This window comes from Paramisgurnus dabryanus, chromosome 13, assembly GCF_030506205.2.
Source record: "Paramisgurnus dabryanus chromosome 13, PD_genome_1.1, whole genome shotgun sequence".
NCBI classification, from domain to species: domain Eukaryota; kingdom Metazoa; phylum Chordata; class Actinopteri; order Cypriniformes; family Cobitidae; genus Paramisgurnus; species Paramisgurnus dabryanus.
The window spans coordinates 31,579,451-31,600,265 of record NC_133349.1 but is presented as its reverse complement, the minus strand read 5'-3'; the positions used below and the strand labels follow the sequence as shown (position 1 = coordinate 31,600,265).

At 37.4% G+C, this 20,815-nt stretch overlaps 1 protein-coding gene across 1 annotated transcript in view; it reads right to left on the bottom strand.

Annotated features, from left to right (window-relative positions):
* The window catches only part of grik2 (glutamate receptor, ionotropic, kainate 2), a 257,567-nt gene extending 251,952 nt beyond the window's left edge, over positions 1-5,615 (bottom strand). The window contains exon 1 of the mRNA XM_065246360.2: positions 5,114-5,615. Coding sequence (XP_065102432.1) covers positions 5,114-5,222 — 109 coding nt within the window. The 5' untranslated portion in view covers positions 5,223-5,615. The remainder of the gene's footprint in view (positions 1-5,113) is intronic.
* Between the last annotated feature and the right edge of the window lie 15,200 nt (positions 5,616-20,815).

Below are 20,815 nucleotides of genomic sequence, written 5' to 3'. Positions count from 1 at the left end.
TAAATAAATGGTATAAACACTACAAAAATGTAATTAAATCAAATCAGAATAATATCAATGTTCAACATAATGCGACAGTATTAGCAGCTTTAACAAGTGTTACTTTAATCGACAGGAACTCCTGACATTTAACCCTCTGTGGTCCGACCATTTTGGGACACTGTCAGAGGTTCTGACATGCTCTTACATTTTGTCTTTTTTCAATTGCTTTAAAACATAATAATGGCAAGTGTCTCATAACATTGCGTTTAGCACAAACTGGGCTACAATATTATATGAGCTACATGTATGTACATGTTTGTATTTTTGAGAGAAAAAGTTTATGCATGATTTTTAAAAAAAGCAAAATTTTTAAGTCACTGATATAAGTCCACAAAACCCATACTAAACATGTCTTAACAAGACTTTTCTAAACAGAATTTTTTTTTAATGATGTGAAAATCTTCCTGCCTACTCATTCACATAAAACAATATATTGATTTAGAAATTGTAAGAAACCTTTTGTTTAGAGGGGCAGTATGCGAGAAGAAATGATTGACAGCTAGCAAACAAATGACTCGCATAATGAGCTACATAATGAAGCAGGAATGTGAGAGGGAACTACAGTAAAGAATCTGAGAACAAATAAATGTATACATGTTTGTTTGTGGTTTATTAAGAAGTTAACAATATAATCAAAAACCCAATTTACTTTTATTTTGAAAAACTATGAGAAAGCAAAATTCAGGATGTGTTACAGCTCTAAACAGTACTGTAAGTAACACATGAAACCAGAAACACACGCGTTATTTAAAAAAATTCCCCCGGTTCTCTTATATGTCGGACTGTGCGTTCACATCAAACAAGGAAGAGGCGGCAAGTGTGAGTGATTTACATGTTAATGTCAAACAAGTCAATGCAAAGACGTGAATAAGCATCCTTGCGATAAGCATGAATGATGAATTAAGCGTTTTGAGCGTTGACGCGTGATCCGCGTGAACCATGCAAGTTGAAAAATCTGAACCAATCAGGAGCTTGTCTAGTAGTGACTGGATTACAGGAAGCGAGCAGAGGCAGAAATACAAAACAACAATGGAGGACAATCATCATCGCTATATGAGATTTTTGTACTTTTACAGGAATAAAAAGGATCTTGTTTGGAAGGGTGAGTGAGGAGGTCGAACAATCTGGTAAGTTTACTCAATTTGAGCTATATAGCAATGTTCTAATAACTCAATAGACGGAATAGCCGTTTCTCAATATTACCAAGGCAACAAAGTGTAGTTTTAAGATTAGTTTAGGCAAGAATATAATATTCAAATCTGCAGTCGATTAGTAAAGATAGTGCCTATTTGAACATTTGTTAGAAAGGAGTGGGTGAAAGCTTGGATCTGCCGGCTTGGCAGAAGCCCCTCCCATGACACAAATGTATGTGTGAATGTCTCAAATGACTAGAGTTCTCCGGCAGCTTTCACACGCGAATTAAGCAAGTAAACATGTTCTAGCATCCAACCAAGCATGAATATTGCGTTTCTGCCGCCTCTTCCGCGTCTGGTGTGAACGCACAGAAAGAAGAAAGAAAGGTGGCTTTAACTTTCAGAAAACATCAAAGGTCTACCATTAGAAACATGAAATATTTTCTAATATACCAGATTTTGAACACAAAAATGATTCAGTTAAAATCTGTAGGTGATGGAGATGATGATATTGTGTGTTTAGATGCTCCAAGACCTTGAAACACGAGATATGAACTCTGTGCTCAGCATATAAACAAATATAGATAGCGGTGATGAGCTCTTCTTTGTCTGTCAAGGTCATAGAGTGTATGTCCTTGATGAAGCATGAGGTCACGAACACCACACTGATGAAAATAAACAACATCACTACAGAATCTGCACGCACTGAACCAGCATGACTGAACTCTCTGATGTTTAACATGTCGTGTGTCATTTCTGCACCACTAGTGGTGTCTAATAAAATTGCAGTCTTTGTTCTGTCCTCTCAGATCAATACCGTGATGTTTTTGGAACAGGCAGGTGCTCATTTTGTTTTGTGTGCTTTTATATTTGTTGTGTTATAATCTGATCAGCTCTGGGTTGTTATTTTCTCACAGTCTCTTCACGGCACAGCCGTGTTTATATTTGTTAGAGAGTTAATTGCCAAAAGGAGCTGAGCTCTCTGTGCATCTTCTTCACATCTCTATTTACTTCACCTTAATTCATCCCAATTGCAGTCTCTCAAAAGCCATTTCATTTCAAAAGGTTTACAGATGCCTAAAATTGATAAGAAAAAATAGCAAAAACTACAAAATAGAAAGGAAAATTTTATTTTTACTAGACCTTATCATGGGAGCAGGCCACATGCCAGAATTAATTCAAGAGTAATCAAAACTAAACTTACATGAAAGAGCATTTGCAATACCATTTAGTGTAACACCACTGGTCAGGCTTAAACAAATAGAGACATGTTTGACAGTGCCATAGGGTCACAGGGTTTAACTTTTTAGGAAATTCAAATTCAATTCAGTTACAAATAATTGACTTAACCAAGAATCAGAAAAGGTATTGTAACTAGGTCTGCCATCGCAACTAATCGTTTGAAGAATAAAGGTTTTTGTTTACATCATATATGTTAGTGTAATAATACATTTGTGTATATAAATATACACAAATGCAAGTATATATTTAAAAACATTTACATGTGCATATACATGTTGGTATTTAAATATATTTAATATTTTACAATTATAAATACTTAATATATAAACAGCTTTTTTCTTAAACGTATACATGCACATGTGTGTGTGTGTTTATCTATACATAATTATTATAATTATAAATATATAATGTAAACAAAAAAGTTATAATATATATAATATATAATTTATTTATTTGTGTTTTCTCCATTATATATAAAATATTTATTTTTTTACTTACTTATTTGTGTTTTCTCTATTAAACACAATACAGTCAACACATTAACACGTGGTTATGAGTAATTTATAACTACCTTACTTCATTTTAATCTAACTTGTAACTATTTCTTATTCCTCTCTTTATGAAATGTTTGAGCTATGATATATGTAATAATTTTATTGTAAAAGTTTTGTTGTATTTTACAAAATACAGTGACTTGGAAAATGGGCACAAATACAAACTATTTATTGCAAGATAAGAATCAATGTGCTTCAACTGAAATTCATTTAAACGTTGCGTGTGTGATAAAGATTTGGTGCGTATAAAAATTCACTGCTTGTGAGTGAAACCGGTCAAGTAATTGATCCCAGAGAGTCACAGAGGAAAGATTTTGTTTCCTAGATTTTGATGACACGTGTGAAATAACACCTTTGTCCAGTTTGTCCACTTCAACATCAGATTTCCTCTGTCCAAAAAGCATCAGTTTGAAGACCTCACTCGTTTCACACGCCTCTGCTGGTCTGATATTGAAAAGCACAGTTACACAAGATTGTGTACACTGACACACACCAGAATATACTGTATGTGAGACTAAAAGAAGTGCATTTGCTGTGTGCACACACAATGGCCAACAGTCAGATATGTGTCTCGTGTGTCTCGTTTTCTCAGAAAAAAAAAACACGTTTGACTTCTATCTGTGTATATCTGTCTATAATAATTACTGCCACTATTTTAAGTAACACCATAACAATTTAATGTCTGTCTAACAAGGTGCTAATAAAGGACATTCGTTTTAGTTTATTTACAAGATTCATTAGCAATCTTAATTTGTTTATGTGACTATAAAGAATAACGCAGGTCTCTAAAAACAATGCAATGTACAGAGATCAGAAGACACAGGCAGCATCATTAAAGAGCAAAATGCATCCCAACAATTAAAGTGCAAAAGCTGTAAATGTTTGTTTACAGGCTCGAAATAATTCCCTTGTGGTGCAAAGCATTTTCCCCATTCCTCTAATTGCAAACCGTGCAAAGCAATGATAAACTAAATTCAGAAAATCTCTCTGCAGATATTATGTTACATTAGTTCCACAGTTTAAAGCTGAAGGCAGTGTGAGGAGCTGAAGGAAGAAATTGCTGGTGTGCGATTATGTGCCGCTTGCAGTGTGTTCGTTGTCGTGAAGTGAGGAAAAGCGGCTTATTAAATCACATAATTAAAGGAAGCCCTGGGCTACGCTGAGGAAATCCCTGGGGTCTATTTGACATTATTTGATTGTATTGATTGAGGCTGGAAAAGGAGAACATTAGACAGCTCTTACCCCAGAGACAACGGCCTTTGATACGACTCTACAGATGTTTTTTCGCTCATTTCTTGTCTTTTGGTCTTAGTAATAATTCTCGAGCGTTATGCGCTTTCTCCCAATAAAACTACAACTCTGTTAGGAAAGCACACATCTCGTGTGTTCGTTCTGAAAGGTCGTGCCGAGTTTGGATGGCCTTTCTCAAAGCATTCATTAAATGGTTGCTAATAGCAACGTGCAGATGAACATCTATGCAGTGAAATCTTACACTAAATCATCTCTAACTTTCTCCATGGTCTTTCAAATTAATAATTCAAGTAATTGAAATACCAGTCAGAGGTGAGTGAAGCTGGTGTCTCAAAAGGGTCATTGTAGTACCAAACCAAAACTAACTGGTTCCTTATTGCACCCTTTGCCACATACAGTACATCATATATGTAACCCGCTCAGAGCTTTATTTAACCTTGAACAGATGCGAGAAGAGAACAGATAAGAAGAGAAGAGAGAAAATGGACCTACGTGTTACCAGAGCAAGATGTCTTATTTTAAAAGCTTACAGCTATTAAAGATTTTCTGATAAAACATTGACAATGTAACTTTATCTTTATAGGATACATTGCAGCATCCCAACTGCTCTACATTGCCTGTATCCAACTTTTAAAGTATGATTTGGGCACAGACAGAAACTTAAGAGTTCGGAAAAGTATTTTTCCCCACAGATTTGTGTTGAAACGGGACGTGTGCGCGCGTTTTACTCTTTATAAAGGGAAAACATTTGAATGAATAAGATAAGATTTTGCATTCACCGTTCAGGCTTTCGATGTTACTTTAGAGAAAGAAAGACCAACAGATGAAAGGAGAAAGCGACCCATGTCATGCACACATCACTCAAAACGCGTTTTGATAAATTGCTCTTACCAAATCTTAACACATGTGGCATCTCGTGCGAAAATCCCACGCATAGTAAAAGCAGCACATGAGTTTTCAGAGGGAAGCAAATCTTCATGTTGCCTGTGATGCGCTGCATGTCATTCCCGTGGACGGACCGTAAGATTCCCACTTATTTCTGCTTTCGAGGTGTTTTTGTTCCGCGATGCGATCACGGCATGGTCACGGAGAGAGATGAGGACACTCCGTCAGCGATGCTCTGCGTGTCCGTTTCACTGCGCAAACCTTTCGAGCGGGCGTCCATTTTACATAGGGCAGATCCTGGAGAAATCCATGTACGGCTGCTCTTAAAGACAGGACCAATGACTGATATGAGCCCGTATCGTGGATCAGTTGACGCGCGGGAGGCTGAAGCTTTGGAAATGAACGCGGGCTGCTCGTGCGATGCTCGCTGCTGCACTGCTGCGCGCAACTGACGTCGAGCCGCGCGTAAAGCGCAGAGCCGCTGTCCACTTACAACACTATCACATCTCTGTCCTTCATTCAGAGCTTTAACATATATATATATATATATATAAAAACTGTTTATTTACAACATAATCTCATCTTTGTCGTTCTGCACTCATCTGTGTTTCGTGTTTAGATACTTTAGTTCAACCCGACACTGCGAATGCTCCAAAAGCTTTCTGCTCTTCTTTTACTACAGATACTACTACACATGATATGTTACTTTCGGAATAAACCACAAAAAAATCACTTTAAAAATGTATTGTGTTTTTGTTGTTACAATTTCCGTGTCATTTTATTTACGCGTTTTATGTCCCTTTATCATGGTTTTAGTAGGCTAGTTTATGTAAAAAATATATATATATATAAAAATATTGTCAAAACTTAAACTTTATAAACTTTGTATTAGTCCACTATTCGGTGTCAGAACCATCCCGTATTCATTCATTATGAATTCACCAGAAGTCCGTACAGCTTTAGTAATCTGGCGGGCATCATGATAAATGTATGTAAGAGTGATGGATGCTTTCAGTGACGGTGTGACACTTTTATAAGAAGTTCACATGCGTGGTGTGCGTGCTTGTGTGCCCGCGCGCGTGCGTGCAAAGACAAGAAAGCTGAACAGTCACCAAAGCAACCACTGTCGCTATTTGATTATATTGATTTATTTGATTTTTAACGCTTGCGCATATGATCAAACACTATAATGTTAGGCCTACATACATAAGGATCGGCGATGTGATCGTCTATTGGCAGGGCTGAATGCCTTTAAAGCAGAAAATGGCGTAATAGGAACGAGCCGTGAATTAAATCTCAGTGATTTCAGTACCGCGGACAGCAGCAGCATCAGTATCCTCATTCACATCCATGCCTGTCACCTCCCAGCTGAACGAACAGATGCTCTTTTATCCTTTCAGAAACATGAACACTCTTCTCCTCAAACAAATACTCGTTTATTGCACACAGGGTCAATTAGCTTTAATAATCCTAAAAAAATGAAGTTGTGTTGTTGTGTAGGGGTTTTTAGTTCAGCAAAAACGAAAAAAACATTGAAATGCGATTTTTTTTTAAGTGTGATATTTATCACAGCAACTGTGTAGTGTGTTTATTTAAAGACGTGCGTTTTTAAGTGTTTAAATACGTGCGACATAAAACCTCTCTTAAGAAGTGTTGTTCCGCCTAAAGTACTGTATATTGAGAAGTGTAGTAACAGGGAAATACACTGTGTCCATGCATGTCATATTTTATGTGTGTGTGTTTTGGGGATCATGTCTTAAGATTTTACCATGTTTGCTTTGCCACTTTGACAGTTGAGATGGCAGCACCACAGCATCTCATCATGATGCTTTTAATTTCTTTACATTTTACACAAACGCTAATATAACCTTACCAAAGAATGACCGATGAACTGATCTGGCACATCTCTGTGATATTAAAGTTATGAAAAAGATGTAAGAATAGAGCTGATGGAGGTGTGCTTACCTCTGATGGCTGATGAAGTGTGAGGACAGTGCGATGGAGGGATGCAGGAGGAGACTCGGGCTCGTGAAGGAGACACGCCTCCTGTCGGACGAGCACAAATCACCGCTTAAAGACATGTTTGGAGTTATGGAATACACTAAGCTACAAAAAATGCATTTCATAATTAAAAAAACAAACAGTTGTATGTAAACAGTATGCTTATAAGTGTCATTTACAATGTTGGGGCTTTATCGTAAATAAAACACAGCTATTGGCCAATCAGAATCAGGGACTGGAGCTTAAAAATAAAATATGTGGCGTTGTGAGGAGATTAACAATATTTGCTTTACCTGTGACTGGTCATAATGTCTTAAGAGAGAGGGGGATGTTGTTGTTCCTCGGCACAAGTGTCTAATATAAGCACAGTTTTGATTACTTGCCACCTTGTGCTTATAACCAGATTACATGCTGATATTTGGTGCTCTTGTACTGATGAACAGCACTCTTGCTTGTGTGATATTGCATAAATATTTGTTTGCGCCACAGCAAAATTGCAAGTGTGATATTGCTTTTATACAACAGGGTTTTTTTTTTCAAACCAATAATTTTGTGTTTCTGAAAAATAATATTGAGTTTCTGGAAAAACAAAATTAACTGAAAGTGTCTCTAAAACAGAATGAGAGCAACAACTCTTTCCTCTCATGTGTTCAAAGCATTGGATAATCTTTCAACTGCACTAAAGACTCTCAAATAAAGTTCCCCCTTGGTGATGCCAACATCACTCAGTCCACATCCTTGCAAGAAAACACAGACACTGATGTTATTTTGGGGTAGAGGTGTTTAGTCCTGCTCTTAAAAAGCTACTGACGTCCTGCAGAGTTTGGATCCAACCCTAATCAATCAAGTTTAAAACAAAACTCTTCAATCTGCACAGTTTTCACTGCTTATACTCTGGTCTAAAGCTGTGCCCTGTATGTGCCGGTATGTCATTAAAAAAAAAATCATTCTGAGTGGATGAGCCACATTTTAAACTCATGTGAAAAAGCTGAACTTCTCCATCTCCATATTGTTGAGTTGTAATGTACAATGTGACGGTTGGATGTTGTATCAGGCTGCCAACCAGAATAAATCAAAAGCATTCTTTAGAAATATTGGCCCATATTGATAGGATAGCATCTTGCAGTTGATGGAGATTTGTGGTGACTGTGGGGGCCATTTTAGTACAGTGAACTCATTGTCATGTTCAAGAAACCAATTTGAAATGATTTGAGCTTTGTGACATGGTGCATTATCCTGCTGAAAGTAGCCATCAGGATGGGTACATGGTGATCATAAAGGAATGGACATGGTCAGAAACAATGCTTAGGTAGGCTGTGGCATTTAAACGATGCCCAATTGGCACTAAGGGGCCTAAAGTGTGCCAAGAAAACATCCTCCACACCATAACACCACCACCACCAGCCTGCACAGTGGTAACAAGGCATGATGGATCCATGTTCCCATTCTCTTTATGCCAAATTCTGACTCTACCATCTGAATGTCTCAACAGAAATCGAGACTCATCAGACCAGGCAACATTTTTCCAGTCTTCAACTGTCCAATTATGTTGAGCTTGTGCAAATTGTAGCCTCTTTTTCCTATTTGTAGTGGAGATGAGTGGTACACGGTGGGTTCTTTTTCTGTTGTAGCCCATCCGCCTCAAGGTTGTGCGTGTTGTGGCTTCACAAATGCTTTGCTGCATACCTCGGTTGTAACAAGTGGTTATTTCAGTCAAAGTTGCTCTTCTATCAGCTTGAATCAGTCGGCCCATTCTCCTCTGACCTCTAGCATCAACAAGGCGTTTTCGCCCACAGGACTGCCGCATACTGAATGTTTTTCCCTTTTCACACCATTCTTTGTAAACCCTAGAAATGGTTGTGCGTGAAAATCCCAGTAACTGAGCAGATTGTGAAATACTCAGACCGGCCCGTACGGCACCAACAACCATGCCACGCGTAAAATTGCTCAAATCACCTTTCTTTCCCATTCTGACATTCAGTTTGGAGTTCAGGAGATTGTCTTGATAGAACCACACCCCTTAATTCATTGAAGCAACTGCCATGTGATTGGTTGATTTGATAATTGCATTAATGTGAAATTGAACAGGTGTTCCTAATAATCCTTTAGGTGAGTGTATATCTTATGACTGAAGCTAATAATAATACTTATACAGTAAAATGTAACTTTTGCCCTATTGCAGAGGACGTTTTTGGTGATCCCATTTTTCAAACTTTAGTTAGTGTGTAATGTTGCTGTTAAATAATACCTACAAAATCAGAAAGTTCACGGCCAGGCAATATTTTTCCTTTAACAGAATTTGCTTTTCAAAGCCTACAGTGTATGGCCGGTTTGGACTACAGTCCTCTACTTCTCTGTTAATATTGCCCACAGCAATATGTCAGTCGACAGCTAAGCTCAAACGGCTCTGCTAAGCTGCTGTCGAATCACAAAACACTAAACAAACTACAACTGGTTAAGTATTTCTGAAGGAGGGATTTCACAGAACAATTTTTAAGGACAGTGAAAGGTCAGAGATAAGTAAATTGTTTGAAAAATAATGGGTCTCATTAAGCATGACAACTCCTGAATCAACAAAAACGTTTATACAAAAATTTCTTCTAAATGTTTGCAATAATGTTAGTACAACTTAAACCACACATACGCAATAATCATGAACAAGGAATAAGAACCCTATAATATATATGTGTGTTATATTTTTTTCTTTGCTCATGATTTTTGCGCACGTGTGGTCTTAGTTGTTTTTAGGTTTTTGCATATAATAAATTTTAGTATAAAAGTTTGTGTTGAACCATGATTTGTTAGTTTAAACGTCTGTACGCAAATTTTACGAATACATTTGTGAGTACACATGCTTAGTGAATGAGACCCAATACATTTTTTTACATGTGAAACATGAACACATGGTATATGCACCGTAAACACAATCATGGCTTCAAAAACAAAGAAAAAACGGGACCTTTAATGTTCATCATACCAAACATGTGATGTGCTAGTGAATGCCCCAATCCTGGTCCTTGAGTACCCCCTCCCAGAAAGTTTTAGATGTCTCCTTATTTAAAACACCTGATTCAACTCATCAGCCTCCTTCCAGAATGGTTAACGTGTCTCCCTAACAAGCTGATGAGTTAAATCAGGTGTGTTAAATAAGAAGACATTTAAAACTTTCTGGGAGGGGGTGCTCGAGGACCAGGATTGGGAAACACAGTCCTAGAAGATGTATGAAGAAAACTTTGATTCCTTTAAGAGACTATATTATCCTTTTCAGGATTTAACATTTATTTTGCTGCGTAAGTGCACTTTAAAGCAACACTATGTAGTTTTTTTACCTTTAAATAATGTCTCTAAAATCAACCCAGTCTCACCCCATGGCGTCAATATTTGACGACACTTGACCATGCGTCAATATGTTGACGCGGAGGGTATACCTTTCGCGTCACTTTTTGACGAACTGGGGACTTCAATACTATCAGGTACGCGAAATTCTCTTTCCTATTTTCTTACCATTTTCTACCATTTTCGCGTCGGTTTAGGGTTAGATTTACATAATGACATCCCTACCCAAACCTATCCCTAACCCCAATGTCAGTTGACAACTGTTTAATTTCGCGTACCTAATAGTATTGAAGTCCCCAGTTCGTCAAAAAGTGACGCGAAAGGTATACCCTCCACGTCAACATATTGACGCATGGTCAAGTGTCGTCAAATATTGACGCCATGGGTGTGAGACTGTGTTGCTAAAATTATTTCAGTGAAAGAACAACTTTTAACTGGACAAATTGTACTGTTGCTGCAACCTGAGCAGCCTCCTAGCTGCTACAAGCACACTCTGAAAGTGGCGGTGGAGGGTAGGAAACACAGCCCCGCCCCTCCCCCTGCCTGCAGAAGAGTGTCTGATACCAGGCACTGTTGCGCTTTTTTAACCACATGGGGGAGCTGTAAGTCATTTTCACATGGAATCTACATAGTGTTGCTTTAAAAATATCTGGGTTATTTTTAAGCCATGTTGGGTAAATATTGGGCAGAACACACTGCTGGGTTAAAATTGACCCAGTGTTGAGTTGTTTTAACCCAACTGCTGGGTTATTATAACCTATGGCTGCATGGTACCAACCCATTCTGTCCAATATTCAACCATTATGGGTTAAAAATAACCCCAACATTTTTAGAGTGTGTGTGTTAGTACATGTTAACCATCTGCTGACTTGGACACGACAGTCATTATCATAATTCTATGTTTTCATATTTAAAGAATTTACTACTGACTAAACCATGATTCAAACAAGTTTTGTGCAGTGCAGAGTATTGTTTGTTGTTTTTACGATCACAAATGCTGACATGGTTTTATGTTTTAGTATCCTTAATTTACCAATCTGTTCAACCTGCACTGGTAAAGTTGATTGATTAGCTTGGTCATCTGCATTTTCTGGATCAGATTTGGCTCGTATTGATAAGGTAGTAAAGATGATATCAACTCCTGTTGGAAGCTGATCTTACAGTTATTGTAAGGTGTGTTACCTTTCCGTTGCACACTTCAGGTATTCGGCCAATCACAACGCACTGGATAGCTGGCCAATCAGAGCACACTGTGCTTTTCAGAACAATGAGCTTTGTAGAAATACATAGAGGAGCATAGAGGAGCAACAATAATGTACAGTATGTGAAAAATAATGTGTTTTTTGAACCATAAACCACATTAACACATTGCATTACACAAAATAATGTTCTTTTTAGCAATGTCAAAGTGAACCATGTGACCAAATGTATGCTTTATCTAATCCTGAGCTTTGAATGAGAGTTTGGTCTTACATGCAATTAGAGTCCATATATAACATAATAGAGAGAGAGGCGCATTTGAACTGGCCATGACATCTCTGTGAGCTTTATAAAGGACAAACTAGCTTTAGTTTCAGCTTTCTGGTCTCTTATGTGTGTGTGTGAATGTGCCGTGAGCTTTTCTGCGGCTCTGACTGCGTGTGGCGAAGAGAAAAAGAAAGAAAGAAGGAAAGAAAGAAAGAAATAGAGGAGGTGATAGGAGCAGGGCGTCTCATTGCTTTCCCCGCTCTCTTTAATTACAAGCAGTCTACCATATCGAAGAGGAAATTAATTATTCACCTAATCTGCCACAGGAAGCAATACACGTTTAATGAAACACACTGCTAGTGCAACAAACAACAAGAAACATATAACACAAAGCTGTAAACAACCAAGACAAATGGTACACATATACTGTATATGGAAAGTATAACGTTGGTGTAGGAGCTTCTGTATTACTGTATTCGAGAAAGTAAAGACTATGCATCTTGATTTTATATTGAAATGTTTTTTTTCTTCTGTGCCAGTAAACCTGCCCACCATTCCCTACCATTAAAATGGTGATATAACACACATGCATTTACGGATTGTGATATAGGAATAGGCATGTGTTGTGCTTATTTACTGCTATAAAATACGCATCATTTCTGCGTTCGGTGTGTGGGTGATTTAAATCCAAACCGACGTTTTTTACTCTAGCTTTTGAGTAAACAGAGAAAATACCAACCAGGGGCTTATCTCTGATCCTGTGCGGCGCGAGACTAATTTCTAGTTTTGAACGGCTTGTGTTCGCACCAATTATTTATGGTGACATCCCTATTAAGATCCCTCAGCTGCTTTTTGAATTAGAGAAGCGCTAATAAGGTCTTTCAGCAGTTTATCCACTGCAGTCTGTAGACTCTAATGAGGCCCTGGTCGCCCCCATTATCCCAGGAAAAGATGGAGGTGGATTACCACAAAGACTGCCTCACAGACCTCCTGTCATTCTCACTGGAACATGTCAACCTAATATAACTGGAAAAACACTGGATCAGGCAAACAGGCAAAATGGCTGATCGTCCGGGGTGGAAAAGCACGATATGTGTGATTTTTGTGACATTGACTCAGATGTGCTGCGTCTACTTAACTGCAGTAGGGGCTTGCAGGTATTAACAGAAGGGGAAATTGCCTCCTTACCTTTTCTTTATTTACTTTTATTTCGTTCTCTGCTCTCGTTCCGTAATTGCTGTTATCAAGGGCGTCAGTTTGTGTTGAAAAGTGGTGGGGACAAAAGATCAGAGGAAAAAACATTACAGCAGGAGGGGAAAAATATTGAATAATGGCGCATAAAAAAATGGGCATAGTGTAGGCCGGTCAACAACACAAAAATACTCAGCATAAAACCCTCAACAATGTCGACTGCACATGTAACAGTACCTACAACACCAGCTCAACCAAACAGTGCCAATGCACCATACTGTAGAAAACAGCAGCATGTAAAGTCAATGATTACAATGAAATTCATTACATATGTAACAGAAAACACACCATAAGCATACAACGCAACATATGTCACCCTGAACCACAAAACCAGTCATACACTGCAAAAAAAGATTTTTAAGAAAAAAAATTCTTAGTATTTTCAGTAAAAATATCTAAAAATTCTTAAATTTAGATGCTTTTTTAAATGAGCAAAACGACCCAAGAAAATAAGTATAGCTTTTAGACCAAAAATATGAAATTTAACTGATTTTGTGCATAAACAAAAAAATCTGCCAATGGGGTAAGCTAATTTTTCTTGATTTTTTTTCTTGAATTTAGTGGGGGGTTTTTTAGAAAAAGGTTCAAGATTTTTTTGCTTACCCCATTGGCAGATTTTTTTTGCTTGTTATATGCACAAAATCACTTAAATTTCATATTTTTCTTGGGTCATTTTGCTCATCAAGAAAAAATGTAAGATTTTTATGATATTTTTACTGAAAACAAGACAAAAATACTAATAATTTTTTTCTTAAAAAATTTTTTTTGCAGTGTAAATTAGTTTTTTCTTAAAATCTTAATTTAATCTTATTTTAAGAATTTTTTCTCACCCTATTGGCAGATATTTTTGCTTGTTTTAATCACAAATTCACTTAAATTGTATGTTTTTTGTCTAAAAACTAGACTTATTTTCTTAGGTCATTTTGCACATCAAGAGAAAGCATCTTAATGTAAAAAATTTTAGATATTTCTACTGAAAACTAGGGGTGTGCAAAAAAATCGATTCACATTTGAATCGCGATTCAAGCTTTGCCGATTCTGAATCGATTCATAGAATTCCAAAAATCGATTCATACATTTTTTTGTAATGCCGTTTTACTATTGTCCTGAAATGAGTTTATCTCAGTATTCCCATAGATGACGCTGCGTCGTATTCACTCTGACGCCTGCACACTCTTGTCACAGTGTTTCCCACACATTGACTTTAATTGGGTGCTGTGCCTAGTTATATTAACAAGTGCCCAAGTATTTCTGGCGTCAAATTGTGTCTTTTTTGTTTTTCTGTGATGATGACACTCTTTAATAATGACATTTTGTGTGCAACATGATGAGCTCGGTGTCCGTTCACGTGCTCTCTGTTTCGCAATGAATTGGGATGCGACGCGAACAAGCTCGTGTCACATTGTATCCTTCATGTTTCTGAACTTGAGCAGAGTTTTACCATTAGAGAACTTCACGGAGCACCCGCGGACCGTATGGTTCCGGGTTTGTATTTGAAATGGTCAGTCAGGTCCCGGTCAGTCAAAGTTAAATTACTTCGGGTCCCGAGTCTGATTAGTGAGTAAAACCCGAGTAGATCGGAGAATGACCGTGAGCGTTACCGTGCTAAAGCTCGCGTGCAGTTGGTTTCTATGGCAATAAAAACGGGCTCTTTTCTAACATTATTAATAAACCATATCTTTTCCAAAATCTATTGCACTGAACGAGCAAAGCTCAAGCTGACTCAAGATTTACAAAACGCAAAGCTGTAATGTAAAGTCCCCTGTCACTGGGACAGCAAGCAGACTTTTGAATCTGAAATGATGAGTGGATTTAGCTTTTTTTTAATTGGCAAGAGAGAAATAGAGAGGCACTTTTTTTGCTTCTGCTCTATCTAATAGACATAATAACCATTATAACACCAGTCACATTTATAATCTATAGACCTGCACTGTCTATCATTCATATACTATATTATTGTATTTAATAGAGTTTGATAAAAGGGGTCATCTAATTGCTTCATATCAGTTTTTATTTTTGCATAAAGACATAAAGTAATATCAAACTACATTTAATTTGTTGTGTTTCTTTTCTTTAAAATTGTGTATCTCCTACAATCAGTCACATAGGAAGAAGTAAACTACATTTACATACTGTGAATCGTTTTTTAAAATCAAGAATCGTTTTTGAATCGAAAATCGATTTTGAATCGAATCTTGAGCCTAAAAATCGGAATCGGATCGAATCGTGAAATTTTCTGAATCGTGCACCCCTACTGAAAACAATACAAAAGTACTAAGTAGGAAAGTCATTTTTGCAGTTTATGTCGCAAAGGTATTGCTTGATTTTTCAGAAAATTTTAGCCAAATGCTTTCAAAAAGTGGTGGGGACAAAATTAGCCATTTCAAAAAGTGATGGGGACATGTCCCCAGCGTCCCCAGTGTAAATGACACCTATGGCTGTTATAAAACAGTCCTTGATTCTGATTGGTCAATAGCTGCAGTTTGATTTTGATGAAACACATCTACGATCTCTGCACTCAATGATTCTGTGTATCACTGCACAGCACCCTGCCAATGTTAACATATGTCAAACATTCTGTTACTATTTACAGTAGCAGGGACTATTTTAGCTGAAAAAAACTTTTAGTAATTTTACGTTATGAAAGCTGAGTTGATACATATTTTTTGTGTGTTAAGCATTTTATGAAAGCAATACGGTACTCGATGCCGTGACTTATTTACAACACTGCACAGCCTTGAGTAACTTAATTGCATGTAGTACTCTTAGCATTTCTTTTCTCTTTTTGGCTGGTAAACACAAATTATTCAGATGTTACATGGAAAGAAATGTGTTTTAGTGAAACTCTTTTAAAACATCTTAGACATTTTTGATGATGTTATAAAGCTTTATGCATTCCAGGATTTTTCTTCATATAGTGGACCTCAACAGTTTACAGTTTCAATGCAGTTTCAAAGGGCTCTAAAAGATCGCAACCATCTTATCTAGCGAAATTATCATCATTTTTTACTAAAGAAATAAACTTCACAGCTTCTCGTCTTGCACTAGCCTAGTGATGCATCACCATAATCAGTGCTTGACATTAACACCCACCAAATGCGGGTAGATTTCGGCTGTGGCGGTAAGAGAGCCAATCCCAGTAGCCACTTTGGCAGGTTGAATATAATTTTTTATTGTAGTTTTCTTTAAAGTTATGCGAAATGATAAACAATTCGCAATGCGACACTGGAAAACAATTGAAAAACAATTGGAAGTGCATGGAAGTGATATAAATTGTGTGCACACTCTCAGGGCAAGAGCGGAGAGAAATTCAGCGCATACCTGAATGCATACGGAATCAAAGGAAACCCGCCAGCGGATAGGTTCTCGCATCATTTTAATGTAGGCTACTTTGGGCAACAATAATGCCCTCTCTTTTGTCAGTAAAACATTTGTCAGTAAAAGTCTAAATCACTTTTAACAGAAACCGTGATCAAGCTTATAAAATACAATCTGTCTAAACAAGTTGACAGTAAAATTCATGTACATTTCTTGACAGTATTTACTGCTGTTGTTAATAAATATTTAAAGTGGTTGTCGAGGAGTTTTGTATTTATCTTTTCACTTAATCTTCTACACCCCTGCTCCACTTTTAATATAGTCATTCAAAGTTAATCTATTGATGCCTTACTAGCATGTTTTTCATGCACCTAAATATATGATATGATCTATACAGATATGATATACCTGGTATATAAATGTTGTCTTAATTTGGGTGGTCAGACTGCATTTGAAATTCAATCTGCATCTGCAAATTCAATTCAGCTAAACCAAGTAATTTTAGGATGGCAAAGTCAAGTTTAATCATATAAAATTTATTTTACCAGCAACAAAATTATGGCCAGTGAAAATGCTGAGTGGCTAGTAACTTTGGAAAACAACTAGCCACTTTGACTGGTGAGCAAAAAAGTTAATGTCAAGCCCTGACCGTAATGTATGTGAAACTACCACTCTAGTGTTTACAAGTGTGGAGAAAGAGGACTGTTCCGATGTTGTTGTATATGAAAGGATACTAATTAATGTGCAAGACAAAATGTTGTGGTTTAATAGTACTTTTATTTGGCAAAAATGACAATCATTTCGCTAGATAAGACCCTTATGCCTCAGTTGGGATCGTTTGGAGCCCTTTGAAGTCCACTACATGAAAAAAATCCTGTAATGTTTTTGTTAAAAAACTTAATTTCTTCACGATTGTGTGTTGAGTGATTTTTTAAAACACACTCCTTTTCAATTATGAAAGCATTTATGCACTTGTTCTGTGGATAAAAATAATGTAAAATGGCTGGATAAGTGGCATAACTTCAGATTCATTTTCATTTGACCTGCCCCACAGAAAGACACAGCACATCATCGTATTCTTGGCTCCGCCCACTGGCGGTCAATCAGAGGAGCAACTCAAATGGATCTGAAGGAGTAGTTGTTTACAATCATGATAATAACAGTAAGATTATGATGATTTGTGATGAGAAATATTGTGTTGTTGCTGGCTGTGGAAAAATTTTAGGGCATTCTTGCATACCTTGGTTGTAACAAGTGGTTATTATTCAGTTAGAATTTGCCATCTTTTTCCAGACTGACAAAAAACACTGAAAAGACAGGTAAATCACTCTCTAACTGTAGGCAGTTTAACCCCAGTTGCTCCCCGGGGCGCTGCATTGATAGCGGCTTACTGCTCCCGGTGTGCTACTATTCACTGGATGGGTTAAAGGCAGTGGGTTTTTACAGGAAAAACTGGAATCCAGGCACCAAAACGTGGATTTGTAGTCACCATTTTATGTCAGGTTGGCCTATGGTATGGGCTTTATGGACTAAAAATAATCCTATGAAAATATACTTAAATGAATCCTCAAATTGTGTGTAATTGCAAAGTTATGTCAGTCAACCTCATTAAAAACATCCATTATGATGGGCCTTGTGTTCTACAAAGGTGGGATAGTTTAATAGTGTTAGGAAAGACAAACCCATATGTCAGAAAAAAACGATGTCTGGTCATATGCCAATGTCCATGGACGACTGGTTGCTTGGCAAGTTGTTAAGGTCATTGTCAATATCAAATAAATTCGATTTAAGCTGATAATGGTCAGTTATACTAAGCTGTTTTATGACATAAATTTTCTTTTGGGGGCCAAGAAGGTATGTGCCATACACAAGGGGGGACCATACCAAAAGTTTGTGTACCTAATAAAGTGTCCGGTGGGTGTATATAGTGTTATTAGATCTCTCGCTTATGTCTTCCACAATGTAATTCAAAGCTCACAGATAAAGGGGTCATTACTGGTTGCAAATTGGTATTTAAATGAAATATGTTACTCACAGTTTGCTGGATTCTTGTTTGGTCCAAAACAGTTGGCGCATAGGTTAGCGCTGATATGACAGTACATCCATCAAAAAATAAACAATTCACTTCTCTCTGACATTAATGCTCGTTTTCCACGCCCAGCAACAGCACAATGTTTGTCTGACGTTGCAATCTAACTGTTATTACAATCTTATCATGATTGTAAACAACTACTCCATCAGATCCATTTGAGTCCCTCCTCTGACTAAACACCAGTGGGCGGAGCCAACAATACAAAGATGTGTTGTTGTCTTGCTCTAGGTCAGGTCATATGAGAATTATCCTATATTGTGTGACGTCATACATACAGCCATTTTACTCTCATTTTTTTCTTGAGAACAATTACATACATGCTTTCATTAATGATAAGGAGGATGCTTTAAAGGTGCTCTAAGCGAATTCACGCGATTTAGGTCATAAAAAATTTTGTTTCATACAGTAAACATCTCCTCCCTATCCGCTAGTGCTGTGTTCAAAATATCGACATGACCATACATCGTCATGGATGCCTGACGATGCGCGCATCGATACAGCACCTTCCGTATCGATTCGGATGTACTTTTGAAAGTAACGTGACGAATTGCTGTTGATCCGTGATCCATATGGAAAGGACGCATGTGTCCCGCGGAGTACGTAGAGTTAAAGGTGGCGGGGTATACTTTCACTTTGCGTGTCTGTCTCGCTGGCGCACGTGTTTGCATAGTGAGCCGCGTACTCGCGCTCTCTCTCTTGCGCGCGCATTAAAGTCAATGAGTTCGGTATGAAAGCGCAGATATCTTAGCCTATACTACTGCAAAGGGCTTTATTAGCCATGCTCTTATAAAACAGTACTAACGCATTTGAGAAGAAACACGACAAAGATTTGCATGTGAAAAGTGTACATCTACAGAAGAGATACAGAGCTATAACTATAACTGTCACATTAATAATCTGATTTCTATTAAATAGTATTAAGTCTGACTGCATGTTTATAGATATATTCATAGATGTAGAATAATGAGAGACAAGAGTAAGGCACCATCTTTGTAAAACTGCTTTTAAAAAAACATAAGTTAAGTACTAACTCTGGGATTTTAAATATTTCTAATAGCTAATAAATGAATGGCAAAAACACAACTGTTACAACAATGCTTATTCAATGTACAATAAACAAATAATAATAAAATAATAATAATAATGTTACTAAATTCTGAACAAAAATGTAATTCAAAATAGTCTTGTATCATGATGCGCATCGTATCGGGACCCTTGTATCGGGATACACATCGTATCGGGGAATTGTTGGCGATACACAGCCCTACTATCCGCTAGCTGCCTGTCCTCTGAACACTCTGTAAAAAAAGGCGGTCTCTGCATACAGCCCAGGCTTTGCAAACTGCAATAACAACAGAGTGGTCAAACCTACAACCTCAAAACATAACAAAGCCAATAAACGAAAAGAGGGTTAGGGAGTAGGGTTGGGCGCGTTCATGACTCTTTCAGAAACCACAGAAGGGAGGGGGAGGGGAGGAGTTAGCTACGCTCCGTTTTGTTTGACAACACTTCGAACGTCAACAAGAAGGGACGTCACACAGATTCGCTTAGAGCGCGTAAAAAGCTATAAAATTAAGCTAAGATGTATTATTGATTCAAATACCTCTTATATGTCAAAAGATCACAGAAAATTAAATTACTTATGGCCTGACCCCTTTAAAAAGGGATTATTAGGATTTATAAAACAGTTAGTTCCTTACTACGCCCTTCAGCCGTTACTTATTCACGATACAGCACAGCCTCTCATACCTTATTGCTTACATATAGTGCTGATCACTACATAATGGAACACAATGTTAGTTATTTCACCATAGAACAAGTGTAGTCGAATCACCTGAATTATGATCAGTTAAAAACACGTGATTACACAACAATCTTAGCTAGCATGCTAACAGCCTTGGCCTTCATCACATTGTAGCAGCAACACAAAACATTTCATTGGAATTATCGATAGCAGACACATCAACAGATAACCACACATATCTGCGATACAGAAACAGCAAATTGTCCTGACAAAATGAGAACTGCCATTTCTTTCAGGATAAGCCATCAACAGCAGCCAGTATTGTAGAATAGCCCCCCTTTATTGCCTCCTTATTGTAGTTATGATGTGCTGTTGGTCTGTATCGTGTTCTGTTATAGAGAATATCTCCCTTCGGAGCGGAGCTTTGTAAATTGCAGGTCTTTCTCGTTACAAAAGACATGCTAAAGAAATTTGAAAATGGTAAAAAGCAGGTGCTCTT